A 27,527-nucleotide genomic window follows, 5' to 3' on the forward strand; every position below is an offset into this window, starting at 1 on the left:
TGCCCTTTAGGGAAGGAAATCTGACATCCTTACCTGTTCAGGCCTACATGTAACTCCAGACCCACAGCAATGTGGTTGACACTAAATGCCTTTAAGGGCAATTAGGGATGGGCAATAAAGCTGGCCTAGCTAGTGGCACCTACATCCCATGAATGAATAACAAAAGAAACAAATATCTAGTAAAGTCACCTCATTTGAAATCATTCAGCAGTTAAAATGTAACTAGAATTTGGAAGAAAAGGGGATGTGGCACGGAAACTGTAACAGTCTCAGATTATGATGCATGAAAGTTTGTAGGGAACAAGGAAACAATGTAAAAATTTGAAATAGATTTCTGCTTTTTTTCACGTGGGAGGGAGGCATGACCAGTACAGTCACAAAGATTTGCAAATGTTAAAACTGTATATTACAAAAAAAAGAACATTGATGAACTGTGAAGATGGCTGAAAAGGTCAGGTGACCTTTGCCACTTCAACCCAGATTATTAAGCTTCTGGAAACTTCTGACTTAAATCATACTGGGTGGGCGGGGTCTCCTCCTTGAACGGACATGCCCAGAAAGCACTCCTTTGTCAAATGCACACCTGCCATTGTTCAAAGCTTACTCCGACACACAAAGTCAATGGACTCCTAGCTTCCAAGGGCGGAATCATCCCATATTTGCAGTAAGTGCAGTATTGAGTGTGAACAAAGTCGTTTTACCCGCCAGACACATTGGTGAGTCTCAGCGCCTTAACGTCCCTTTCCCCACGTATCCTGCCTCATTAATAATGCATTTATGGAAAAGACGCTGTATCGCGGGTGGGTTCAGATCTGCATGCTACACCATCACCTCGGTGATTCCTCGCTCCGGGTGAAATATTGAAAGCACACCAAAGTGTAGCCTACTTCATGTCTATAGGCCAGGACTGCTCCAAGCCACAAATGGCCCCGAAAGCAAAGGTGACAGCAACCCCCAAATTTAATGATGCCTCTCCGGGGTGCCTGCTGGACACAGTGAAAGCCGCCATGATGTCCTCTACTCCCGCTCTGACAGCAGGGTGTCCACCAGAGTTACTAATCTGGCATGGGAGGCAGTCAGCGTCAATGGAGCACAGAGAAAGTCAGCCATCCAGTGTAGGAAGAAGATGAATGATCTCATCCATTCCTCCAGGGTAGGTCAACCACCTCATCAATCTCAATTCACACTCACAAACCCATCACACATTCACAGGGATCTTACACCTCACTAACTCTCACACACACCCAATATCTCCATCAGGCTTATATCCTCTGGAGCACACATGCTTATCCTGTCATTGGTTCTACTCATCACACAAATATTCCATGCAGTGCTATGCATCATGCTCACACTCCATCTGTTTTCATTCAGGAGAAGCTGACTCACATGATCAGGATGAGGTGCCAGACTTGGGGGGTGGAGTGGCCCACATTAGGACCCCTCACTCACTTTGAAGAGTGGCCATCGTGCTGGCTGGTGAGGGCGTGGACCATGCCTGTGGCGACGGTGAGGTCGGCAGCAAAAATTGTTGTGAGGATTCTGCACCACATCATCCCTTTCTCAACACAACTGCGAGTGCTCTCTCTCCTGCTTTTAATTCTGATGCCATGCGCTAATTATCTCTACTTTGATTCAAAGGGAGCTCTGCCAAGTGACCGACACTCAGCCAGCCAGTCCCTCACCCATGTGCTTATCTCCTGCCAAGAGGTCGCCTCCTCCATTGAAGAGCCGGAAATAAGCTGCCTCGGCGACCCATCACAGTGCTTACCCATATCCTCCACCAGCGCAGAGAAACACACACCTAGATGGGACCTAGATCTAGAGCAGACTCAGGTTCTCAATCTGGTGGTCACCGCACGGATACATGTCCGTAGCAGGAGGCAGCTTCAACCGAGCTCCCCAACACTTGGAGGACTGCTGGGGAAGGGGCACCTGTCATGTCTGAGTCAGATGACAGCCTCTGGATTCAGCCTTCCAACTCATCATGGAAAGTCAGCAGAAGACGGGGAACATCACGCAGAGCTGTTGGAAGTCCACAACAGAGTGGCTCGTGAGTTGGAGGAGTGCGTCTGCCTGCTCTCTGATGAGGTGGTGCCCACATGTGCACGAATGGAGGTCTCCATAGGAATAATGGCAGACGCCATGGAGACCCTGGTGCAGCAGAACGCAGGGATGCATGCAGACCTGCACTCTATCGCGGTAGCTATGGGTGAGTTCCTGCAGTGGCAACGTGAGATGAAAACAAGGCACCTTGATGTCCTACCCCTCAAGGAGTCAGGCTAGATTCTCAGGCACCTGAAGGGAAGAGGAGCAGCAGCTGGACATCCCTGGGTCTTCCACTCAGAGGCTGTCCGCTCCATCTGAGTCCTCGGCCTGTGACCCCCTCAATTTTGTCCTCAATCACCACAGAGGGAACAGCTGGCCCACAGCAAGCTGGGGCCCTCAAGAGGATGCACGCCAAAGTCATCAGAGGCAAAATGGTCAACCATTTTACAATTCTGATCACAAGGGGTCGCATGGGTGAACACATTTTGTCACTTTATAACCTGAAAATATATTCACTTTCACTGAAAAATGTGTGATGCTGTCTTTCAGCTTCAATTTCAGGCTTTGCGAGGCCTCCCCCTGTATCCCTCCATACCCCCATCCCCCACACCCTCACTAGCAGTTCAGCTGCATGCAGCTGAACCACAAGTGACTCTAGGGGGAGAACTGTGTGTGGGGCAGGGCTTTTAGGAGCCTCGTGCAAGCTCTCTCCCATGCACACAGAGCCTTCCTCTATCACACACATCACACTGTCCCGAGCATTTTCAATGCTGCCTGCTGAGGTTCTCTTTCAGTTGTTCATCTGAGCTGACCTGCATCGCTGCCCGCTCATCGATTGCACTCCCATGCAGAACATGTGCCTGTCCAACACGAGGCTCCGTTCACTTTCAGTTTGACAAATATGGTTGTGGTTAAGTTTTTGGTCAGCCTCCCAGTGCTTTCCCCTCCCCCAGTCACCCATGTCCTTACCCCCATCACTGTGGACACCTCGGCATCATGTTCCACCTCTCCAACATCACGTACCAACCTGAACCCTTGTCATTCCAGATGTCCAAGTGAACATGCAAGTTCCCTACCTTCCTGAAAATCCATCTTCATCCACATTGACCTCCCCGACCTCCTCCTTCCCAACGCCCACCAATCACTCTCGCATCCCTTTTACCATTACCAATGTACCCTCCCACCCGAGCGGCTCTCTCTGTCCCTTCACACACTCACCATCCCCTCTTACCATGTCCACCTTCAGTTCTCTCCCCAGGAGGCAGTCATTGACTCAACAGGCCCGTCCCTAGCATGTTCACCTTGAAATCTGCCCCCCCCTTACTCCTTCCTCCACACTTACTTCCTCCTCCATCCTTACTCTCTCCTCCCCCCGGATACCCTCCTTTGTCCCCCACTCTCACCCCGACACCTTCATCCCCATCCTCCCAATCTCACACCCCCTCCCTCCCCGGTACACCTTCCTCTCCCACCCCCCCCCTTTGCCAATCATCTGTAGCAGGCCTTGGGCAAAACCATGTTCTGTAGCAGGCCCAAGGCATCAATGGAGACCTCTCGCCTTCCAAGAGACACTTCACAGCAGAGCCACGTGCATGAGGATCCACCCGGCATACGATGCACGTGTTCCTCCAGGGTCCAGGAGCTGTAGGGCTCCAGAATCTCCTTCTCCTCATATGTCCATAATCTGAGCAAGTAAGTCCCAACTTCTGCATGTCACACTTCTCCAGACGTGTTCTGGGTTGGCATGTTTTCCCACCGGAGTAACGGCGAGACGTGGCGAGATGATTCTGGTCAGGCCTTATGTTGCATCCATTACCAGGATGCAAATCGTGTTCACGCCAGCCTCCAGCGGGATTTATGGTCTGGTGGCGGACACCCATTGGATGATCCCACTGTGTTTTCACACTGACGTGAAACCGATTTCTGCCCCTCATGTTGAACTGTCCATCCCTGCCCTCCTTGATGCCCGCCGCCAATTGAACCAGACAATTTTGCCTTATGTCTCCAGGTTTACAATGCAACAAAGGAGAGCTGATAAAACTCATTATACATAAGTTAAGTGCAAAAGGCCACCATCTACCTTCTGTTGTATATCAGTGGCCATGACTGAAACTGGTTCTGTGATAACAAAATCCTTTTATTCCAAAACTCAGAAGAAACCTTGTGCACTCTGCAGAATAACACTGACAAGGTAACAGCTACAGAGAAAGTCAGTACTTTTTAAGAACTGAGAGGCTTAAAAGTCTTTTTAAAACGTCTCCCAGCCTGATTCCAAAGCTGTAAAGTTCACCTGTAAAGAAATTAATATATAATGCCATGGATGCCTGATTTCATGGCCTGCTGAACATTTCTTTTGTTTGAAGTAATCCTCATGTCCAACACCCAGCTACAATTCAAGAGTGGGAAAAGCTTCCTTCTTCGCTGGACTCGCCAAGACACGTGAACTGTTAACTATTCTTTTGGTTTATACTTGTAGAAGCGCACAATCTTCTTTAATGTATCTTTCTTGAATGTGTGATGTGTGACTGACATAGCGCAGACCTTTCGGGGTGAGTGTGTGAATAAATAAACCTCTTCATTTAAACCCATGGATGTCTGCTGCTGGTTACTTTTGAATTGACAAGCCAACACAGGTTTAGAAACACACTCATCTACCCTTTCAAAGTGATCAAGAAAATCATTACTTAGTATCACATTGCAAGTTTTTTTCACTCAAGAAGCTGGTATATCACAATTAGTTATTGACCTATCACAATTAGTTATTGACCTGATCATTGATTAGTCGTTCAATAAATTGGACCAAAAATTTCAAACTTAAAATTAGGTCTGGTTCTTTCAAGGATGGAAAATTCTACAAAGCATTGTAAAAAATGCCAGGGTTCATTGTTCATTAAGCTGATCACTTCATTCCAAGCTTACCAAGGCTAGGTTTGACCTTCTGGAAGTTATGGACTGAGGGGGCTTACCTGTGAGAGCGATCAAAGATATTAGACCTGAAGTAATCCACAGTATAAATGATGGAAAAGATTTAAACTAAAACTCCCTCAAATATGATTTTTTTTTAAAAAAAGGCTATCGATAGAGAACAGAAGAACATCACTCCAATTATCAAATCTACTGATCGCTGGTCTCCTGTAACAGATATGGCCAAGTTAGAAGTTAAATATTTCAATAAATTATAACTTTGCACACCTGTGACCTGTATCATTTTCACTTCTAGCAGAAAAAACAAGCAAGAGAGACATTGTGTTCCTTATCGATGGATCAGACAATGTCGGTACAACAGATTTTCCTTTTGTGCATGATTTTCTCACAAGTATAATAGAAAACCTCGATATTGGAAGTGGCAGAGTGCAAATCGGTCTGGTACAGTATAGTAATTATGCAGAAACTGAATTCTATATGAATACCTATTCTTCAGAAGATGAAATTCTCTCTCATGTGGAAGGACTCAGACTGAGGGGTGGGATGCCACTTAACACTGGAGCAGCACTGGATTATGTCCTTAGAAATCACTTTACCAGATCTTCAGGAAGTAGGAAAGAGGAAGGTGTTCCTCAGTTGTTGGTGCTCATCACTGCTGGAAGATCCAGAGATTACATCAAACCATCTGTGGATGCACTGAACCAAGCTGCTGTAACAACCTTCGCTGTAGGAACCAGGAATGCAGACCCAGCGCAGCTGAGAGAGATTGCAAGTGACCCTAGTTTGAGCCTCAGTATTCAGGAATTCCGCTCCCTGCCTCATGCACAGGAACAGGTGATGATATTGATATCAGCGCCTCCTGCTCCACAAGAATCTACTGACCCACCAACTGTTCCCATAAATCCAGGTACGCTGGTTCATTTGCTGCATTAGCAGTAATGTTACAACTATGAAGAATTTTTGAGATTTTGCACTGTACCAAAAATTTTTAATATTGTTTGTGGGCTCAGTAAAAGCAATGTTTGTTTTACTGGCTAAAGGTCTAGCAAGATAACCAACATTGTTCAATTGGAGATTTCTTTAATGGAGCAATTTGAGAAGTATAGCAGAAGTTATTCATTTGGAATCTTCATTAAAATGGCAAAACAGAAACTAAAGTCTGCAGGATTTAGACACTTCTTTAAAAAGTTTCCCAAACAAAGGACCAATAAATATTAAACTATTCATTTAGCTCTTGTGAGAGTATCATCAGATAAACACGATACAGACCCCCAGCATAACAACTGCAAATGTTACCACCATTTTGAAGTGAGTTTCTACATTGAAAGGATGTTGCAATGTCACTAGCCATTTTAAATAAACTAACTTGATTAAAATTGACATCCTTTGTTTGTTGAGGAAGTGTGGAACATCAGATTTCTCACAGTAATCCAACTTAACATTGATTGTCACAAGACTTTAAAACCAAGTGTCTTATGTCTCTCCCCATGAGGATGACTGAGTATAGCCCATGGACATGCATCATCAAATATTGAATATTATTTGGGTTGTGAACTGAAAAAACTATTTAAGAATAGATGGGAGACTCATCAGACCTGCTGTCATTGTGCTGATGGATATCATATCCAGACCTGGAGCTTTCCATCTCTCTGATTGATGAGAGAGTATTAAGCTGGATTTCCACCTTCTAGGTGGGTAGCAGGAGTCAGGAAATTTCCCACCTCAGTCTGCTCGGTCAGCAGAAAGTGCCTGCAAAGCAGGATTTTCATTCCGGGGGCCCGGGTGCTAACAGGAGTCAGTCCCGCTGCCCAAAGAAAGAGTTCTGAGGCAACCACAGGAACTGCAGAAAGCCAAGGCGGGCTGTTTAAAAGGCCAGCCTCAGTGCTTTAGGACTTTGTCCCACTTATAATAAAAAGTCAAACCCTCTAGTCCTCACCCCTCACACCCCCTCACCCACCACACACTCCGCAAGCCCCATCCATGCCACCTCATGCTCTCCATCCACCCTCGTACCCTCCTTTGTCAAGCTATGCACCACCCACACCCCCCACCCCCATGGCCCCTCATACTCTCCATGCCAAGGAATGGCACTTTCATATCCATTAACTTACTATACCCACTGCATAGAACCAATGAATCCTATAGTGACAATAGGATGTGTTAAAAAAAGTTATTAATTCATAAAAATTGCTTTTATTGCAAGTGTCAATCATCCAGACCCTTTAAAGCAGGTTGTCCTGGGGGCCACATTTCCATTTCCTTCTCACTCAAGGGGCCAATGAGCAAATTTCAGAAAGAACACGTGAATTTAAAAAAAACACAGCTAAGAATGAAGAAAAGAAACAACGTTGAGGAAATGTAAAACAAGAACAAATCATTAAATTGATAATTAAAAAAAGAATAATTAATAAAGGTGACCATTAGTGTGTGAGAGTGTCAGAGTGCATGTGTTCGGCTTACTCCCGGTCTCAGGGTGCTCATTCACTCAACCTCACCCTCTGTGAGAGTGGATGTGAATATTTGTTGGTGTATGGGGATAAAGGTGTGAAAATTCTGAGACTGGGAGTGAGTCAGACACACTCACACAAACACTCCCTCTCTGTCTGTCTCTCTCTCACACACACAAACATATATACTCTCTCTCCTTCACACACTCTCTCACGCATCACACACACACATTCTCTCTCACACACACAGTCTTTACTCACACTCTCTCTTTCACCCTCTTCCCCACCCCTGAGCTCTGCAGTGTCTCTCCTTGCAGCCAGCGTCTCAGCGGTGGGCCCCAGAGCCTTTCCCCCCACCCTCCCCTCCCTGCCAGGGGACCCCACAGCCTTTCCTTCTCCCACCGTCTCCTTCTCTTGCAGTCTCTCCTTGACCCCCGTGGCCCCACAGTCTTTCCTTCCCCCGTGGCCCTGCAGTCTCTTCTTCCCCACCGCCACCCATGGCCACATAGTTACTCCTTCCCTGCTGTGGCCCTGCAGTGTCTCCTTTCCCACCCATGGTCTCAGATTGGGATGGAATTCTTGCCCTGAGCTAGTTAACAACCGTAAAATTAACTCAGGTCTTCCCGGCCACTGACTCCATGTAAATTCCATCCAACGTTTTTGATTATGTGGAAGAGTTTGAGTGAAAACTTGAACCATAACTTTGTTTCAGAAATCTAGCACAATTTTAAGTGGAAGTGTGATTTGTACTTAGACTGTGAAAATGAAAACAACTGTATGTATGTGTGAGAGAATTTCCCTAGGCTTTTTATAATTTCTACTCATTGTATATGCACTGCAAGGGATGACGATGTATATTTCTTACAGTTGTACCAGATGAAGGAAGCAAGAGAGACATTGTATTCCTTATCGATGGATCAGACAATGTTGGAAATGGAAATTTTCCTTTTGTTCGTGATTTTCTCACAAGTATAATAGAAAACTTCGACATTGGAAGTGACAGAGTCCAAGTTGGTCTGGTACAGTATAGTAATTTTGCAGAAACTGAATTCTATCTGAACACCTATTCTTCAGAAGATGAAATTCTCTCTCATGTGGAAGGACTCAGGCTGAGAGGGGGGATGCCACTTAACACTGGAGCAGCACTGGATTATGTCCTTAGAAATCACTTTACCAGATCTTCAGGAAGTAGGAAAGAGGAAGGTGTTCCTCAGTTGTTGGTGCTCGTCACTGCTGGAAGGTCCAGCGATGATATCAAACCATCTACAGATGCATTGAAGCAAGCTGCTGTAATAATCTTTGCTATAGGAGCCAGGAATGCAGACCCAGCACAACTAAAAGAAATCGCAATTGACCCCAGTTTGGTTTTCAGAATGCAGGAATTCCGTTCTCTGCCACATATACAGGAACAGGTTATGACACCACTATCTACGCTGGCTGCCTCACGTGTACCTACTAAAAAGCCAACTGTTCCTGTTAAACAAGGTACTTTAAACTTTCCATTCTTCTCAATGTTATTGTATTTGCTAACAACAACAACTTATATTTATGTAGTGTCTTTACTGTAATAGTACATCCCAAGGTACTTCAATGTATGACACCATGCCACATAAAGACAGAATAGGTCAGATGACCAAAAGGTTGGTCAAAGAAGTAGTTTTAAGGAGTTTCATAAAGGAACAAAGCGAGTAGAGAGACAGTGAGATGTAAGGAGGGTATTCCAGAGTTTAGGCCTAGGCAATTGAAGGCATGGCCAAAATGGTGGAATGATGAAAATTTGGGATGCATAACAGGCCAGAATTGAGGTGAGTGGGTAGCTCAGAGGGTTGGGCTGGAGACAATTACAGAGATAGGGAGGGATAAGGCCTAGGAAGAGGAAGAGGGATTTGAAAATAAGGATGACATTTTTACATTGAGAAATTGTTTGACTGAGCGCCAATGTAGGTCAGCAGCACAGTGAACACATGCATCAAAATTAATTGCTATTTGAAAGGTCCATGAGGAAAGGCAATGGCATGAATCAATCTTTTAATAGCTAATTATATAAAATCAAACAGATATGAAATTAAAATGAATGGATGGAAGAGTGCATTGGATGGGGTGAGACTCACCACGTGCAGCCTGATTTCATAAAGTTTTGCCTTTCAAGCAGTCAGCGTTATTGAAAGTTGTGCTGAAAATTTAATTCACAAAGTGGTCACAGAAAAGAAGATTAAGGATATCTTAAGGATATTAAGGATAGATTTACAAGTGAAGAAAGTTAATGCAAGAGATAAAACAACAGAGATTGTCTATTAGTTTAAATGTCTGAAACATTTAGGGGAGGATTTTCCCCTTGTTAGGTGGGCACGGTGGGTGGGCCCGGGAACACTGACTGCCTCCGGCGATAGCGCCCTGACCGTGATTTCACGCTGGCTAGCCAATTAACGGCCAACCAGCATGAATTGCACACTGAAACGCTCAGCGCTGCCTGGGTCAGGGGAGTAGTCAGCGCGTGCACACAGGTGCATTCACAGAAAGCTCCCTGAAGGCACAGAGCTGCCTCAAGGAGCTGAAGATTTTTAACTTCACAAATCAAGATTTTAAAATTAAGGTAAACATGGTCCCCTCATCTGTCACATGAGCAGGGGCATATTAAAAATTAGTTTTAAAAGTTTTTAATCAATGGTTGAAACCTCATGCTGCTCTTGGATGCAGTTTTGCAAAAAATGATTGGCCTTTTCGCTTGCTTGACACCTGTAAGGTTGGACAGGCAGCAAAAAATTCAATTCAATTAATTGATTAAGGCCCTTAACAGGCCTCTTAATTGTCAGCGGGTGCACTGCTGCCTCACATGTGCTCTTACTGACCAAAATATCGCGCGAGTGCACAGTGACGTCGGGATGCTCGCCCGCTGTCATCGTGCACTATTTTCCTCCCGTTCGGGTCAGGTGCGAGTCCGCCCGATGAGGGGAAAATTAGAAATGTTCATTTTAATCAAAGAAGGATGCAGTAAGCTAATATCTCAGCTCTTGTTTAGCTTATTAGCGGCAACTTTACATGACACGTACTTCCAGGACTTGAGCATCTGATCACTTGAGGGCATTACTAAGGAAGTGCTGCACTGTTGGTGATCTTTTTAATAAGATGTTAAACGGAAGTCCAGTCTGCTGGTTTAGGTGGATGTCAAAGATCACATAGCACTTTCAAAAGTAAGGGAGCTCTTCCATTGTCCCTGCCAATACTTCTCTCTCAAGCAACACTGCTAGAAACTGTTCTGGGGGCCTTGTTCTGCACAACTTGGCTGTCATAGTTGCCCAAATTGCATGAGACTGCATTAAAAAAGTAACTTATTGGTTTTAAATCAGTGGGGATGTCCTGAGGTTGGGGTCAGACTCTACGGCAATGGTAAAAACAAAAAACTGTGGATGCTGGAAATCCAAAACAAAAACAGAATTACCTGGAAAAACTCAGCAGGTCTGGCAGCATCGGAGGAGAAGAAAAGAGTTGACGTTTCGAGTCCTCATGACCCTTCCACAGAACTGAGTGAATATTAGAAGAGGGGTGAAATATTAGCTGGTTTAAGGTTGGTGGGGGGGTGGGGGGGCCAGTGGAGTGAAGTTGTGGGGGAGTGGTGTGGTTGTAGGGACAAGCAAGCAGTGACAGCAGCAGATAATCAAAAGATGTCACAGACAAAGGAACAAAGAAGTGTTGAAGTTGGTGATATTATCTAAACGAATGTGCTAATTAAGAATGGATGGCAGGGCACTCAAGGTACAGCTCTAGTGGGGGTGGGGTGAAAAGACTAGCAGGGCATACAAGATTTAAAAACAATGGAAATAGGTGGGAAAAGAAAAATCTATATAAATTATTGGAAAAAACAAAAGGAAGGGGGAAGAAACGGAAAGGGGGTGGGGATGGAGGAGGGAGTTCAAGACCTAAAGTTGTTGAATTCAATATTCAGTCCGGAAGGCTGTAAAGTGCCTAGTCGGAAGACAAGGTGCTGTTCCTCCAGTTTGCGTTGAGCTTCACTGGAACAATGCATCAAGCCCGCTTCCTGTAAGGACTCTATCCCATTCTCTCAGTTCCTTCGCATCCGTCGCATCTGTTCTGATGATGCTACCTTCAAAAACCGTTCCTCTGACATGTCCTCCTTCCTTAAACGAGGTTTTCCGCCCACGGTCGTTGACAGGGCCCTCAACCGTATCCAGCCCATCTCCTGCGCATCCGCCCTCACGCCTTCTCCTCCCCCCCAGAAACATGATAGGATCCCCCTTGTCATCAATTATCACCCCACCAGCCTCCGCATTCAAAGGATCATCCTCTGCCATTTCCGCCAACTCCAGCATGATGCCACCACCAAACACATCTACCCTTCACCCCCCCCCCACCCCCCCATCCCAGCGGCATTCCGTAGGGATCGTTCCCTCTGGGACACCCTGGTCCACTCCTCCATCACCCCCTACTCCTCAACCCCTACCTTTGGCACTCCCCATGCCCATGCAAAACATGCAACACCTGCCCCTTCACTTCCTCTCTCCTCACCGTCCAAGGGCCCAAACACTCCTTTCAAGTGAAGCAGCATTTCACTTGCATTTCCCCCAACTTAGTCTACTGCATTCGTTGCTCCTAATGCAGTCTCCTCTACATTGGCGAGACCAAACGTAAACTGGGTGACCGCTTTGCAGAACACCTGCGGTCTGTCCGTAAGAAAGACCCAAACCTCCCTGTCGCTTGCCATTTTAACACTCCATCCTGCTCTCTTGTCCTTGGCTTGCTGCATTGTTCCAGTGAAGCCCAACCAAAACTGGAGGTACAGCACCTCATCTTCTGAATAGGCACTTTACAGCCTTCCGGACTGAATATTGAATTCAACAACTTTAGGCCTTGAACTCCCTCCTCCATCCCCACCCCCTTTCTGTTTCTTCTCCCTTCCTTTTGCTTTTTCCAATAATTTATATAGATTTCTCTTTTCCCACCTATTTCCATTATTTTTAAATCTTGTATGCCCTGCTAGTCCTTCCACCCCATCACCACTAGAGCTGTACCTTGAGTGCCCTGCCATCCATTCTTAATTAGCACATTCGTTTAGATAATATCACCACCTTTGTTCCTTTGTCTGTGACATCTTTTGATTATCTGCTCCTATCACTGCTTGCTTGTCCCTACAACCACACCACTCCCCCACAACTTCACTCCACTGCCCCCCCCCCCACCCCCCCACCCACCTTAAACCAGCTTATATTTCACCTCTCTTCTAATGTTCAATCAGTTCTGTTGAAGGGTCATGAGGACTTGAAACGTCAACTCTTTTCTTCTCCGCCGATGCTGCCAGACCTGCTGAGTTTTTCCAGTTAATGCTGTTTTTGTCTACGTCAGTTTTTTTTTTCTCTTTCTGTCACCAGCTCAACTATTGCAAATGAAAGATTTAATAGAAGCAATTTGAACCTTTCTTTCAGAATGAAGTCACACTGGTGGGCTTTAAAATGCAACAAAATAAGTTTACCAACTTAAGGCATTAAATTGTTTCATTCAGAAATAAAAACAAAAACTGCTGGAAATGCTCAACAGGCTTAGCAGTGTCTATGGAGAGAGAAACAGTTAACATTTCAAGTCAATGTCATCAGAGTTGAGGTCAACAAATGTTATTGACCTGAAATGTTACCTATGTTTCTCTCATTTATTTCAGATTCCAGAAATTGCAGTGCTTTGCCTTAGCTTCAATCAGTTTAATTTCTTCAATGATTTTGGTTATATTTTAATCTTGATTTGGAAATGCAATGACAGGTACTCAGTATATTTCAGCTTATTGCTCCTTACAACAATCAAGCACAAAAGCTCCATTTTGTCAGTATCATAGGGTTTGCTTTCCACAATGTTCTCATTCCCAGTCTCCTCAACGCCATCTGCACAAACTCTGACTCGTCCAAAACTTTCCAGCTTGTATCCACCTTTTCAAGCACATTACCCTTATCCTTGTCAGTTCTCACTGATTTAATGTGAACCAGCACACCCAATTTAAGATCATCATTCTTTCTTCAAATCCCCATACTCCAGTATACTTCTTTGGCTCTATGGCCTTGGGTATATGATTATCTATTGTGCATCTCCTATCATTCTGCCATATCATGACAATCACATTCCCTGTATAATCCCCCTCACTTTTATATCAAGTGCATCTTCCTCCTCCCTTGTTTACACAATTTGTTTCTCACTCCTTTCAGCCACCTCACCCTGAAACTTTCTTCCTACATCTCTTTGCTTCCTTCCGCAATATTTTGATTCTGCCAGCTGTAACTTTTGCAAACTTCACTCCTAATTCCTGTTCTGCTGCTCTTCCTTTAAAGTAAAGTTCTTACACTTTTTTATAAAATAAAGGCCATGTAAATGTAAATTGCATTTCATACAAACTGTGTCCATATTATATGATGGATTGTGAATTTTAATACTTATTTATTCCAGTTGTGCCTGAAGTAGTGAACATGAGAGACATTGTATTCCTCATTGATGGATCAGACCATGTTGGAGACACAAATTTTGCTCTTGTCCGTGATTTTCTCGCAAGTATAATACAGAATCTCGATATTGGAAATCACGGATTTCAAGTAGGCTTGGTACAGTACAGCACTCATGCAGATACTGAGTTCTATCTGAACACCTATTTATCAAAAGCTGATATTCTATCTCATGTGAGAAGACTGAGACTGAAAGGTGGGACAAGACTTAATACAGGTGCAGCCATGGACTATGTCTATAGATACCATTTTATCAGCTCTGCAGGAAGCAGGAAGAGAAATGGTGCTGCTCAGTTTTTGGTGCTCCTGACTGGTGGAAGTTCCAGCGATGATGTTAATCCAGCTGCTGCTGCATTGAAGCGAGCTACTATAATGAGTTTTGCGGTAGGAGTCAAGAATGCAGACTTAGCACAGCTAAAAGAGATTGCTATTGATCCCAGTTTAGTCTTCAATACAAATGAATACTATTCTTTACCAAATATACAAGAAGAGATGACAACACTATTATCAACTCTGCCTGCTCCACGGGCAATTCCTGAAGAGCCAACTGCTCTCATTAAACAAGGTATTTGATATTTTGTTCTGTTGAACTTTGTTTTGATATACGTAAAGGTGTATAAGACGTTACTGTTGATTAAAAGTTTTTTAATGCTAGTAAATCTTCCATGATGTTGTTCATGGTAAGTAGGAAGATTTTATAACATTAAGGGGTGTGATCAACCAAAATGTGACAGTCAAACTGTGACAAGGAAACTATTACAATCATAGTGTGGTGCAAATGGGGAAAAGGTGGTGTGGTGGTAATGTCACTGGACTAGCAATCTAGGCTAAAATAAAAATACCTGGAAAAATTCAGCTGGTCTGACAGCATCTGTGGAGTGGGTTACATTTGGCATCTAAAGAATGTGCTAATGGGGACATTAAGGGTAGAAAGCAGGATGAGCAAGTGACAGATAGCCCTAGTGGGGGTGGGGTGAGGGGAAGGGATCGAAGGTGGAGATGAAACAATAGATCAAAATAAATTTAAAAATAGGAGGGAAAAAATATATATTTGTAAAAAAATTATAAATTACTGGAAAAAGGAGGATCAGAAAGGGGGTGGGGATGGAGGAGAGAGTTCATGATCTGAAATTGTTGAACTCAATATTAAGTCCGGAAGACTGTAAAGTGCCTAGTCGGAAGATGAGGTGCTGTTCCTCCAGTTTGCGTTGAGCTTCACTGAAACATTGCAGCAGGCCAAGGATGGACATGTGGGCATGAGAAGCAGGGTGGAGTGTTGAAATGGCAAGCAACAGGGAGGTCTGGGTCATGTTTGCGGACAGACCGAAGGTGTTCCACAAAGCGGTCACCTAGTCTGCATTTGGTCTCTCCAATGTAGAGCAGACAGCATTTGGAGCAGCTAATGCAGTAGACTAAATTGAGGGAAGTGCAAGTGAAATGCTGCTTCACTTGAAAGGAGTGTTTGGGCCCTTGGATGGTGAGGAGGGAGGAAGTAAAGGAGCAGGTGTTGCACCTTTTGCGGTTGCATGGGAAGGTGCCATGGGAGGGGGTTGAGGTGTAAGTGGTGACAGAGGAGTGGACCAGGGTGTCCCAGAGGGAATGATCCCTGTGGAAAGCTGCCAGTTGGGGCGGGGGGTGGGGGGGGGGGTGAAGGGAAGATGTGTTTGCTGGTGGCATCATGCTGGAGTTGGCGGAAATGGCGGAGGATGACCCTTTGAACGCAGAGCCTGGTGGGGTGATAAGTGAGGACAAGGGGTTCCCTATCATGGTTCTAGGAGGGAGAGGAAGGTGTGAGTGTGGATGCGCGGGAGATGGGCCAGACACAGTTGAGGGCCGTGTCAACCACCGTGGGTGGAAGACCTTGGTTAAGGAAGAAGGAAGACATGTCAGAGGAACTGTTTTGGAAAGTGGCAACATTAGAACTGATGCGACGGAAGCGAAGGAACTGAGAGGACGGGATAGAGTCTATCACCGGAAATTGAGACTGAGTGGTCACCTCCATCCCCCACCGGGATGGTCTGAGGGCTCTCCGCTTCCTCCTCGAACAGACGCCCGAACAATCCCCAGCCACCACTGCTCTCCTCCGTCTGGCTAAACTTGTTCTCTCACTGAACAATTTCTCCTTAAACTCCTCTCACTTCCTCCAAATAAAAGGTGTGGCTATGGGTACCCGCATGGACCCCAGCTATGCCTGTCTCTTTATGGGGTATGTGGAACATTCCTTGTTCCAGTCCTACTCAGGCCCCCTCCCACAATTCTTTCTCCGGTACATCAATGACTGCTTCGGTGCCACTTAATGCTCTCATCTGGATCTGGAAAAATTTATTAATTTTACTTCCAATTTCCACCCCTCCATCATTTTCACGTGGTCCATCACTGATACTTCCCTTCCCTTCCTTGACCTCTCAATTTCTCAATTTCTGGTGATAGACTGTCCACCAATATTCATTATAAGCCCACCGACTCCCACAGCTACCTCGACTACAGCTCCTCAGACCCCGCTTCCTGTAAGGACTCCATCCCATTCTCTCAGTTCCTTTGCCTCCGTTGCATCTGTTCTGATGCTGCCACTTTCCAAAACAGTTCCTCTAACATGTCTTCCTTCTTCCTTAACCGCTATTTCCGCCAAATCCAGCATGATGCCACCACCAAACACATCTTCCCTTCATTCCCCCTGGCTGCTTTCCGCTGGGGTCGTTCCCTCTGGGACACCCTGGTCCACTCCTCCATCACCCCCTACACCTCAACCCCCTCCTACTGCACCTTCCCATGCAACCGCAGAAGGTGCAACACCTGCCCCTTTACTTCCGCCCTCCTCACCATCCAGGGGCCCAAAAACTCCTTTCAAGTGAAGCAGCGCTTCACTTGTACTTCCCTCAATTTAGTCTACTGCATTAATAGCTCCCAATGCTGTCTCCTCTACATTGGAGAGACCAAACGCAGACTGGGGGACCGCTTTGTGGAACACCTTCAGTCTGTCCGCAAGCCCACCGCCAATAGGGCCATCTGTCACTTGCTCATCCTGCTTTCTACCCTTAATGTCCCCATTAGCACATCCTTTAGATAATATCACCACCATCAACAGCCCTTTGTCCTTTTGTCTATACATCTTTGGCAGTCTCTTCTTGGTCTCCACCTATCACTGGCCCCCTATCGAGCTCTACCTGTCTCACCCACCCACCTCTACCAGCTTATATTTTATCTCATTTCTATATGTCTTAGTTCTGATGAAAGGTCATACAGACTTGAAACATCAACTGTATCCCTCTCCGCAGATGCTGTCAGACCTGCTGAGTTTTTCCAGGTATTTTTGTTTTTGTTCTAGATTTCCAGCATCTGCAGTATTTTGCTTTTACTATAGCAATCTAGGCTAATGCTCTGAGGACACAGATTCAAATCCCATCATGGCAGCTGGTTGAATTTAAATTCAATTAATTAATGTACCTGGACTTGCTGTAAAAGCCTTTTAGGGAAGGAAATCTGCTATCCTTACCGGGTGTGGCCTACATGTGACTCCAGATTCAGAGCAATGCCCAAATCCCTTGCAAGAAAAAAAAGTAAACATGATGTTTGTAGCAAGTATGCATACTGTTATTGGAAGGCTTTTGATATATTACTTGAGTAAATCTTTGTGTTTTGTAATTGGTTCTTGGATGCTAATCTTTGTAGCTATGTATATCTGTCCTACACGGCAATAAATAAATGGACATTCTATATTTTGCTGTCAAATTTCAACTTAAAACAGCATTGACCCATTCTATCATTTTGATTCTTCCATCACTGTGTCTATAATTGGCAACTGTAAGTGATTAGCATGTTTACATTTTCTAACTTATCAACAAAACAGATATGATGGACTTTCCACTGTGTTCAAAATTCAGTGGAGTCAATTTTGACATTGGATATGACACTAAGCTATGCGAAATTCACTCGGTCTCCAGTTAAGCACTTCTCCCAACTTACATCTTCACTGATTTTCTGTAAATAACTTTGAAAAACAACAGAGCAGAAGCTATTGGAAAAAAGTTTGGCTGTCACAAATGCATCATGGGAAATTGAATGTGTTACACATTCTTAGATGGCATTTTCTTAGCGACATAAGAACTGGAGCAGGCCATTCAGCCCCTCGTCTTTTCTGCCATTCAATTAAATCATGCCTCATCTCTGTCATAACTCACCTACCCACTTTCTGTAATTCATACTACCTTTGACTGAAAAGAATTCTGGCAATCTCAGCTTTGAAGTTTTCATTAGCTGTTGCACCCCATAACTCCAGCCTCAGCAGCCTTTTTTGAGTGGGAGAGGTCTTGATTTCCAGTATCCTCATGTGAAGACATCCTTCCTGACATCCCCTCTGAATGGTCTAGCTCTAATTTTAATCTTATGTCTCTTTATTCTGGACACACCTAATAATTTATTTAACCATCGTAACCACCTCAATTAGATCATCCCTTAATCTTCTATATAGAGGATTTCCCTAATTATTATACAATTTTTCCTCATTTTATATGCTTTACAAGGAATGATGATATATATTTCTTCCAGTTGTGCCTGATGATGGAAGCAAGAGAGACATTGTGTTCCTTATTGATGGATCAGACAATGTTGGAAACAGCAATCTTCCTTTTGTCCGTGATTTTCTCACAAGTATAATAGAAAACCTCAATATTGGAAGAGACAAAATTCAAATTGGACTGGTACAGTATAGTAATTATGCAGAAACTGAATTCTATCTGAACACCTATTCTTCAGAAGATGAAATTCTATCTCATGTAGAAGGACTCAGACTGAGAGGTAGGACAATCCTTAATACTGGTGCAGCACTGGACTCTGTCCTCCGATATCATTTCACTAGATCTGCAGGAAGTAGGAAAGAGGAAGGTGTTCCTCAGATACTGGTACTCATCACTAGTGGAAGCTCCAGAGATGATGTTAAAGCACCGGCAGATGCATTAAGGCAAGCTGCTATGATAATCTTTGCCATAGGAGCCAAGAATGCCAACCCAGCACAGATGAAAGAAATTGCAATGGACCCAGGTCTGGTGTTCAATGTACGGGAATTCCACTCCCTGCCAGATATACAGGAACAAGTGATGACATCATTATCAACACTGGCTGTTCCAGTAGTAACTCATAACAAACCAACAGTAATTGCTGGAAGACCAACGGACACTATTATAGAAGGTACATAGATTTTGTTCTCTATTGTTTTAACCTTCATCACAACAGATTAATTATTGATAAGCCAGTAACTAACATTGTTATGATCCCCAGCTGAGGTTACCACTGGCCAAGCCTGATCCCAGAATGGAACCCAGCTTGATAGATCCTAACTTTTAATTTGTTTGTTTAGATAGATGGAGAGTAGTGAGTGAACAGATTCACAGGAGTCAACTGATGAACTTTTAACAAAAGAATAAAACATTTATTCAACAAGAAAAGGTGAACCATATTACAATACTCCTTCACCCACAACTATACCTTTGAAAGATATATATAGATTTGTAAAGATAACACAAGTTACAAAGCTACCTTATACTCTGATGTTCACAGTAAGTACACAACCCATGTAAACCAATTGGCACCCTGTGGTCAGACACACCACACTTTGAAACCAATTGACAGATGCCACCTCAATCGGATGCCATGGATCTCTCATCAGCTACCCACAGACGCATGTCACACTGTGAGCCAACCAGTCTCATTGACCTCCGCCCTTCACATGAGGGTTTCCAATCTCCACTCTCCAAGAACTCGCTTTGGAATCTTGTCCCAAACTGACGCTTTCTCACAGATACCTTTTGTAAGAGTTCATCTCCAGGATTTTGAACCTTCCTTCTGATGTTCCTCTCCCTTGGGTCACCACATGCCCTCAAGCTGTCTTCCACGCATTCTCTCACCAACTCAGCTGTCACAGTACAGAACTATGTCACATGCCCATAGCAAAGAGTTACAGACTTTCAGTTGTCTCTTTGGACCTTCTGACTTCTCAAGCATTTATCATTTTAAGTTTGAAGCTTGAAGCCTTTCACTGTCCCACACTCTTAACTTCACTTAACAGGACCTCTTCCCAGGTTCCTGTCCTTCTTTTGACTAGAAGGTCTGCTTGGGGCTTTCACCTATTCCACTCCGCTGGATTCTTGGGGTTTTTCTTTAGCTTGGGACTGGCCAACTGTCCCTTCTAGGCTGCTTCTCTGGCAGCTATCTTCAAAACCAGCTGAACTCCAACAGTTTCCAAAACAAACTGCTGTTTCTCTTCTTCTGTATGTGTGTGTCTGTGGGAGGGACCTATCTCTCTGGATGCCTGTTGCTAAGCAACAGCCCAATTCTTCTACCTTTGCTTGTTTAACCTAGCTGCAATAGTCATAAAAACCTCATTAGAAATGCAGGCACCATTTTTAAAGTGAAACTAAAACTCAATTTGTCCTTTCCTTAACACACAGATACAGAAATACAAATCAAGCTTAAACTTTAAAGCTAAAACTCATTCCTAACACCCACAAATACAAATATAACTTACTTAAACTATCTCTATTTCCAAACTAATATAATTATCTCTCTCACCAATCTAGATGAGAAATTGGAAATGGTCCCATTATTCTATGTGACGTTTACCAGATCAGACCTGAAACAAAGCCCTTGAAATTGATACCACTCCCTCAATGTCAAAGCAATTCACAGAAAATTCATCTCAAGTGAAAACTTGTCCACATTATCAGTTCATCATAAGAATCAGGTAGACATCTTAACTGGATTAGGTTTTGCTTATAGGCAATAGACTATGTGGAGGATGTTTTCGTTCCTTCAGTATAATAATTTATTTACACATCACCATAGTGATGCAGAACTACCCTTCCTGGAGCTGACAGCCTGACAGTGTTGTGTATTGCTATTTCCTCAGAATAATAGGATAGTTATAAAACAGGAGGACATTCAGCCCATCAAGTCCACTCCAGCTCTCTAGAGGAATAAATCAACTAGTCCCACTGCCCTGTCCTTTCACTGTGACCCTATCTCCAGTGTTTATCCAATTCCCTTTGGAAAGGAACAATTGAACAATTGAATCTGCCTCCACCAAACCTTCGGGTATTTCATTCCAAATCCTAACAGCTTGCTGCATAAAAATTGCTTTCTCATGTCACCTTTGGTTCTTCTGACAAACCCCTTAAATCTGTGTGTTCAGGTTCTTGACTCTTTAGCCAATAGGGAACTCTTTCTCTCTGTTTATTCTATCTAGACCCCATATTATTTTAAACACCTCGACAAATTTACTCTCAATCTTCTCTAGTGTATCCCTGGCACTGAAATCCCTCATCCATGGAACTATGCTCAAAAATATTATCTGCACCCTCTCTAAACTCTGCATATAATGTGTGGTGTCCAGAATTGGACACAATAGTCCAGTTGAGGCTGAAAAAATAGTTTGTAAAGGTTTATCATAATTTTTTTGCCGTTGTACTTAATACTTTATTTATGAAGCTCAGGTCCTGTATACCTTTTAAACACTTTCTCAACCTGCCATGTCACCTTCAACGACTTGTGTCTGTGTTCTTGCAGCCCCTTTAGAATTGTACCCTTTAGATTATATTGCCTTTCCTTGCTTTTCCTACCAAAATGTGTCACTTCCTATTTCCCTGCATTAAATTCCATTTGCCTTGTGTCTGCCCATTCCATCAATCTATTTATGTTCTGTTGAAGTCTATAACTATTCTCCTCATGGTTCCAAGTTCTCTGTCATCTGCAAATTTTGAAATTGTGCCCTATACATGCAAGTAATTAATATATATCAGGAAAAGCAAAGGTCCTCGCACTGATCCCTGGGCAACCTTCCTCCAGTGTGAAAAAACTTTTATTGTTACTCTGTTTCCTGACACTCATCCAATTTTGTTTCTCTGCTGTCACTGTCTCTTTTATTCCTTTAAATTTGATGACAAGCCTATTATGTGGTACTTTGTCAAATGCCTTTTGGAAATTGATATACATCACATCAACCACATTATCCATATCAACCCTCTCTGCTACTTCATCAAAAAATTCAATCAAATTACTTAAACATGATTTGCCTTTAACAAATCCATGCTGGCTTTCATTAATTAATCTATACTTTTCCAAGTAACTGTTAATTTTGTCCTGGATGGTGTTTTCTAAAAATTTTCCCGCCATTAAGTTAAACTGACTGGCCTGTAGTTGCTGGGATTATCCTTACACACTTTTTAGAAGGGTGTAACGTTTACAATACTCCTGTCCTTTGGCAACACCCCCAAATCTAAGGAGCATTGGAAGATTATGGCCATATCCCCACAATTTACATTCTTACTTCCCTCAGACTACAGGCAATAAGTATCTCATTAGTCTGTTCCAAAAATCAATGGATACCTCACACCCAATGTATTTGGGAAGTTGTTGATTCTTTTTTGGCTGCAAATTGGGAACAGAAACAGAGGGTGGAAGTTTCCCAGACTTGCACTAAATGTGGTAGCAGGGGGGAAAACAACATTTTCCCCACTGGCTGCAATGGCATTTTCCCACACCGCACCATCCCAATCCTGCCATATTAATCGTGTATTCCTGGGAAACACACTGTTTCGATGGTGGGCGGGCTGTCATTCACCGACCATGCTATCCCCTTGCCGCTTCCTCACGCCGGGCACTATGTTTAAAGTGCAGCCACACGTACACCTCTCCAACCCAGGACTGCTGCACGGAAACATGGCCCTGAAAGGCAAAAAGAGTGCAGCCCCTAGGTTTAATGATGCATCCCTCAAGTGCCTTTTGGACACAGAGGAGGCCCGCTGTGATGTTGTCTACCCTCGTTCTGGCTGCAGAAGGGGCACCAACATCAGCAATCCGGCTTGGGAGGCGGTGGCAGTGGTGGTCAGTGTCAATGCCTTGCAACAGAGGACAGCCACCCAGCGCTGCAAGAGGCTGAATGATCCCCTCCTTTCTGCAAGGGTAAGTCTCTCTTCTCATAACTCTCAATCCACACAATCACAAGCCCGTCACACATCCACAGAGATCTCACTCACTGCCAGTACAAGGGGCATCACTATTCACTCTCTCACCATCATTGTCCTCACCCCATTCATGGGACCATTCACCACCCACACATGCCAGACATACTTATCATCTGGCCTGGCAGGTGTTCTGCTTACACACTCCATCTGTTTTCATGCAAAACAAGCTGGCACACAACAAAAAGGAGAGATCACAGACTGGTGGAAGAATGGCTGAAATCAAGGTCCTCATGGACTTTTGAAAACAGAGCCATCAAGCTGGCCAGTGAGGATCTGGACCATTCCTGTACTGACGGTGATGTTAGTGGTGCTCTACCAGGTGAGGATCCAGCAGTGCAACATCCATCAGACAACCATGCTGTGAGTTATGTGTCCTGTTTCACAGGCCACTGCCATGCACTAATTATCTCCCCCTGCTCCTGCAGGCACATCTGGGAAACAGCCAATGGAGTCCATGACCCAGGGCCTCTAATCAAGCCTCAAAAAAACCTCTGAAGAGGAATCTGGAGGCACCATCCCTGAAGTCCCAATACAGAGCTCACTCACACCCTCCACCAGCGCAAAGACACACATCTCGGTGGGGCCTAGCTTTAGAGTAGCCTCGGGATCACAATATGGTGAGCACATTGCACTTTCTGATCCACAGCAGGGACTTCCCAGCACTTGAAGGCCTACTGGAGGCCAGAAATCTGCTGAGTCCGAGTCAAATGACAAGCCTATGGACTCGGTCATGTCACAGTTGCTGGAGCTGCAAAGGCAAGCTCGGGAACATCAGGAAGGGATGTCTGCTGTACTCATCAGATTCAAAGGCATGTTGGAGGAGCCTGTCTGCCTTCAGGCTGAGGTGATAGCGCTGGCCTGCCAACACACCTAGGTCAACACTGGAAGGATGGCAGCTGCCTTGGGTCCAGGATGTCGCTCCTGCACTGCTGCGTGGACTGAATTCCATCGCTGATGCAATAGTTGGCCTCCAACAGTGTGTACGTGAGAGGGGTGGGGGGGGGGGCAGCTTGATCTCACTCCAGCTTCCCCTTCTACTCAAGGAATCAGCTAGGGGCCGTTGGGCACCCATAGGGAGGAAGATCAGCAGGTGCACACCCTGGGACCATCCACCCAGGTGACTCCAGGAGGGTCCGGCCCATCTGAATCCACTCTTCCTGTGACCACAGCAGCTCCATCTCCACAGGCTGAGGAGAGTGACATTGCCTCACACCAGGACCCTAAAAGCAGACTGGAGGCCTCCAGGTCTCGGCCCTCCAGAGGATGCCTGCCGAGGTCATCACAGACAGGGTGTAGCAATCAACAGGCTGCCTCCATCTCCGCTGCAGATGTCGGGGGAGCACTAAGACATAGCAGGGTTCGGAAGGTTAAGAAGATGTAGTTGCACAGACTGGTCACAGATGTTAATCACTTATACATTATGTTCACAATTATAAATAAACTCTCAAGAATGTCTCCCTGCCTATGGCTCCTTGTTCTGATGAGCAGTGTTCATGACACTCAGATGTGAAATCTTCCTGCACAAGATAAAGGCAACGTTCAGACCAAAGTGATGACCGAGCCTCATTCCCTGGACACATTGCTGATGCCTGCGCCTCAATGATGTTTGTCATTGCTGCCAGAATGTCATGGGCTGGCGTCACAGAGTTCCATCATTCTGTCTGTGTGTTCTCAGCACCTTCAAAGTGGGGCTGGCTACCACCTCATCAGCATCTGTGATCAGTGATCTTGTGCTCCTGAAGGGGTCAGGTGCTGAAGGCGAATAAAGGATCAGGTGCATTTGAAGTTTCATGGCTGCATTTCCATGATATGTCCGTGATCACAGAGCACAAGTGAGCTGCCCTCAGCCAGACAGGAGTCAGACATTCTCAGAAGCCATGTGAAGATCTATGGACTGTTCTCACTGCATGCCGTCATCATCCTCCTGGAATTGAGAGACTATTAGCACCTCTACTGCGTCTCCATGACAGGAGCCTTATCACAGAGGATATATGCACTGCCATATGCCAGACTGTAGTCAATCATTCACAGATGCAATGTGAGGATCTATGGTGCCTTCTCACTGCATGTCGTCATCATCCCCCACAAATCTAGCCTCCCGAGGATGGCTGCCTCATCTGCCAGTGCAAGGGCTTCACTTCTGTCATGTCATCATTGACTTCGAGGACCTCTTTCAAGATGTCCAGCTCCTCCATCTCCTCCTCAGCCAGCTCCTCTCCACATTGCAGCGCCAGGTTGTAAAGGGCTCAGCAGAAAATGACGATACGTGACAACCTCTGTGGGCTATATTACAGGGCTCCACCAGACCAGTCCAGGCACCGGAACTTTATTTTCAGCATCCTGATGGTTTGCTCCACCAATTTGTGGCATGACCCTCATTGTACCTTTGCTCTGCTGCAATCTGAGGCTGCCGCTCAGTTGTCATCAGCTACGGTTTCTGCGGGTAGCCATTGTCCTGAGGAGCCATCTCTGCAGCCTCTTTGGATCCTGGAAGACATCAAGGATCTGTGACCAAATGACAATGTAGGAGTTGTGGACACTCCCTGGGAACTGTGTGCAGACCTGCAGGATGCATCTGTGGTGGTCGCACATGAGCTGCACATTAAGTGATTGGAATCCCTTGCGGTTGACATAGTTGATCGCTTGTTGCAACAGAGACCTGAGAATCACGTGAGTGCAGTCGATGGCACCCTGCACCTGTGGGAAACCTGAGATCTGGGCAAATCCTGGCTTTATTGGTCCCGGGCAAAATGCACTAAGTTGTGTGCTCTCGTGAAGATGACGTCTGTTACCTCATGGATGCATTTGTCGGTGGAGGCTTGTGATAGCCCACAGGGGTCACCTCTGGAGCCCTGAAAGGAGCCACTAGTGTAAAAATTGAGCCCCTTTGTCACTTTCACAGCCATGGGCAGTGGATGCCCTCTATGCCCCTGTGGTGCCAAATCCTGCTGCTGTTGGCAGATGTGACCGACCAGTTCTCTAAACATGTGCAGTCTTTAGCGACACTGGTTCTCGGTCATCTGCAGGAATAAAAGGTGATGTGTATAGACACTGGGGTTAGCTAGGCACCGAACAGTGACAGCTCGCTGTGGCTCTTCAGCACCGTGCACATGAGCCCCAGCTGCCCCTCCTTCCTGAGGGTGCTGCTCCCCCCTCTGCCCAGCCAGACGCCTTCATCTCTCTCTTCTCCATCGTCTTCACCCTCTGTATGCCACGAGGCATAAAGCTAGTTCACCAGGCTCCATGCTGTACTATAAGCTATCTACATCATTACCAATATGTTCCGAGCACTTATGCTCTAAATTACCCATTTGCAACTGCCTCCCTATGGCTCTGTCAAGGAGTTTCTTGGGTGTAAACATATTGTGGAAAAAATGTGCCATTCTGAGTAGATCAGGACAGGAAATGTTAATTAGTCTTTAATGGAAGAAGCAGAGCACAACCAGAAGTAGCCACCAATGGATAATGGTAAACTGCAATGATCCTGATCATATTTTTGTAAAACATTGATCTTTTTTCCATGAATTATTTTAATGTTTTGACTTTGTATATTAATGTTCAGTTTCAGCAGTCTGGAAGAGAGATATAGTCTTCCTAATCGATGGTTCTCCTGGAATGGGAAGATCATTTCTTCAAGTCCGTGAGTTTCTTAATAAAATGATCCAGGAGCTCGATATTGGACCTGACAAAGATCAAGTTGCTGTGGTACAATACAGTTCAAACCCAAGACTTGAATTTGGACTTAACAGTCATTCAACTAAAGATGAGGTTTTGGATGCAATAAAAAAGCTGAGATTAAAAGCAGGAAGACCCCTCAACACTGGTGCTGCACTGGACTATGTCACAAGGAATGTCTTCACTCCATCTGCAGGGAGCAGGAGTGAAGCAGGAGCTTCACAAATCCTGGTGCTTATCACTGCTGGGAAATCCAGAGATGATGTTGGACAGGCAGCAGATGCAATGAAACGGGCTGGGATAGTGCCCATTGCTATTGGGGCCAAGAGTGCAGACACGTTGGAGCTCCAACAGATAGTGTCTAATCCTGATTCTGTTTTGAAACTGGGAGATTTCAAGGAATTGCAAACTGTTCAACAAGAATTACTCTCTAAAGTTAGAGCAGTGTTTGCAATTGAGAAAGCAACAGTTACCACTGAAGGTAAAAGTCTTTGTTAAACTATAGTTACTGAATTTAAGTTAAAGAACATAAACTGAAGGAAAGAGACTAATATTGAAAGAGGGAGGTAACCAAGACTGCAGATGCGCAATTTGCAAGGAAACCCTACAAATTCCTTGACATTGTTAATGATATTGTTTTAAAATTCATTCATGGGATGTGGGCATTGCTGGCTAGGCCAGCATTTATTACCCATCCCTAATTGTCCTTGTTCAGAGGGCATTTTAAGAGCCAACCACATTGCTTTGGTCATATGTAAGGAAGAGACCAGACCAGGTAAGGACAGCAGATTTCCTTCCCTGAAGGGCATTAGTGAACCAGATGGGTTTTTACAACAATTAACACTGGTTTCATGGTCATCATTAGACTTTTCATTTCCATTGAATGCAAATTCCACCATCTGCTGTGGTAGGATTTGAACTCAGGT

At 44.8% G+C, this 27,527-nt stretch overlaps 1 protein-coding gene across 8 annotated transcripts in view; it reads left to right on the forward strand.

The window, feature by feature from the left end:
- The window catches only part of LOC121284611 (collagen alpha-3(VI) chain-like), a 244,605-nt gene that overhangs the window by 161,408 nt on the left and 55,670 nt on the right, over positions 1-27,527 (forward strand). For 6 of the 8 annotated variants that reach the window (XM_041200115.1, XM_041200113.1, XM_041200118.1 and 3 more), the window contains 5 exons: positions 5,267-5,878; positions 8,286-8,903; positions 13,860-14,477; positions 18,458-19,096; positions 26,489-27,082. In XM_041200115.1, coding sequence (XP_041056049.1) covers positions 5,267-5,878; positions 8,286-8,903; positions 13,860-14,477; positions 18,458-19,096; positions 26,489-27,082 — 3,081 coding nt within the window. The remainder of the gene's footprint in view (positions 1-5,266; positions 5,879-8,285; positions 8,904-13,859; positions 14,478-18,457; positions 19,097-26,488; positions 27,083-27,527) is intronic. The other 2 variants (XM_041200114.1, XM_041200119.1) reach the window with 2 other exon arrangements.

The sequence above is a fragment of the Carcharodon carcharias genome, chromosome 12 (assembly GCF_017639515.1).
Source record: "Carcharodon carcharias isolate sCarCar2 chromosome 12, sCarCar2.pri, whole genome shotgun sequence".
NCBI classification, from domain to species: Eukaryota; Metazoa; Chordata; class Chondrichthyes; order Lamniformes; family Lamnidae; genus Carcharodon; species Carcharodon carcharias.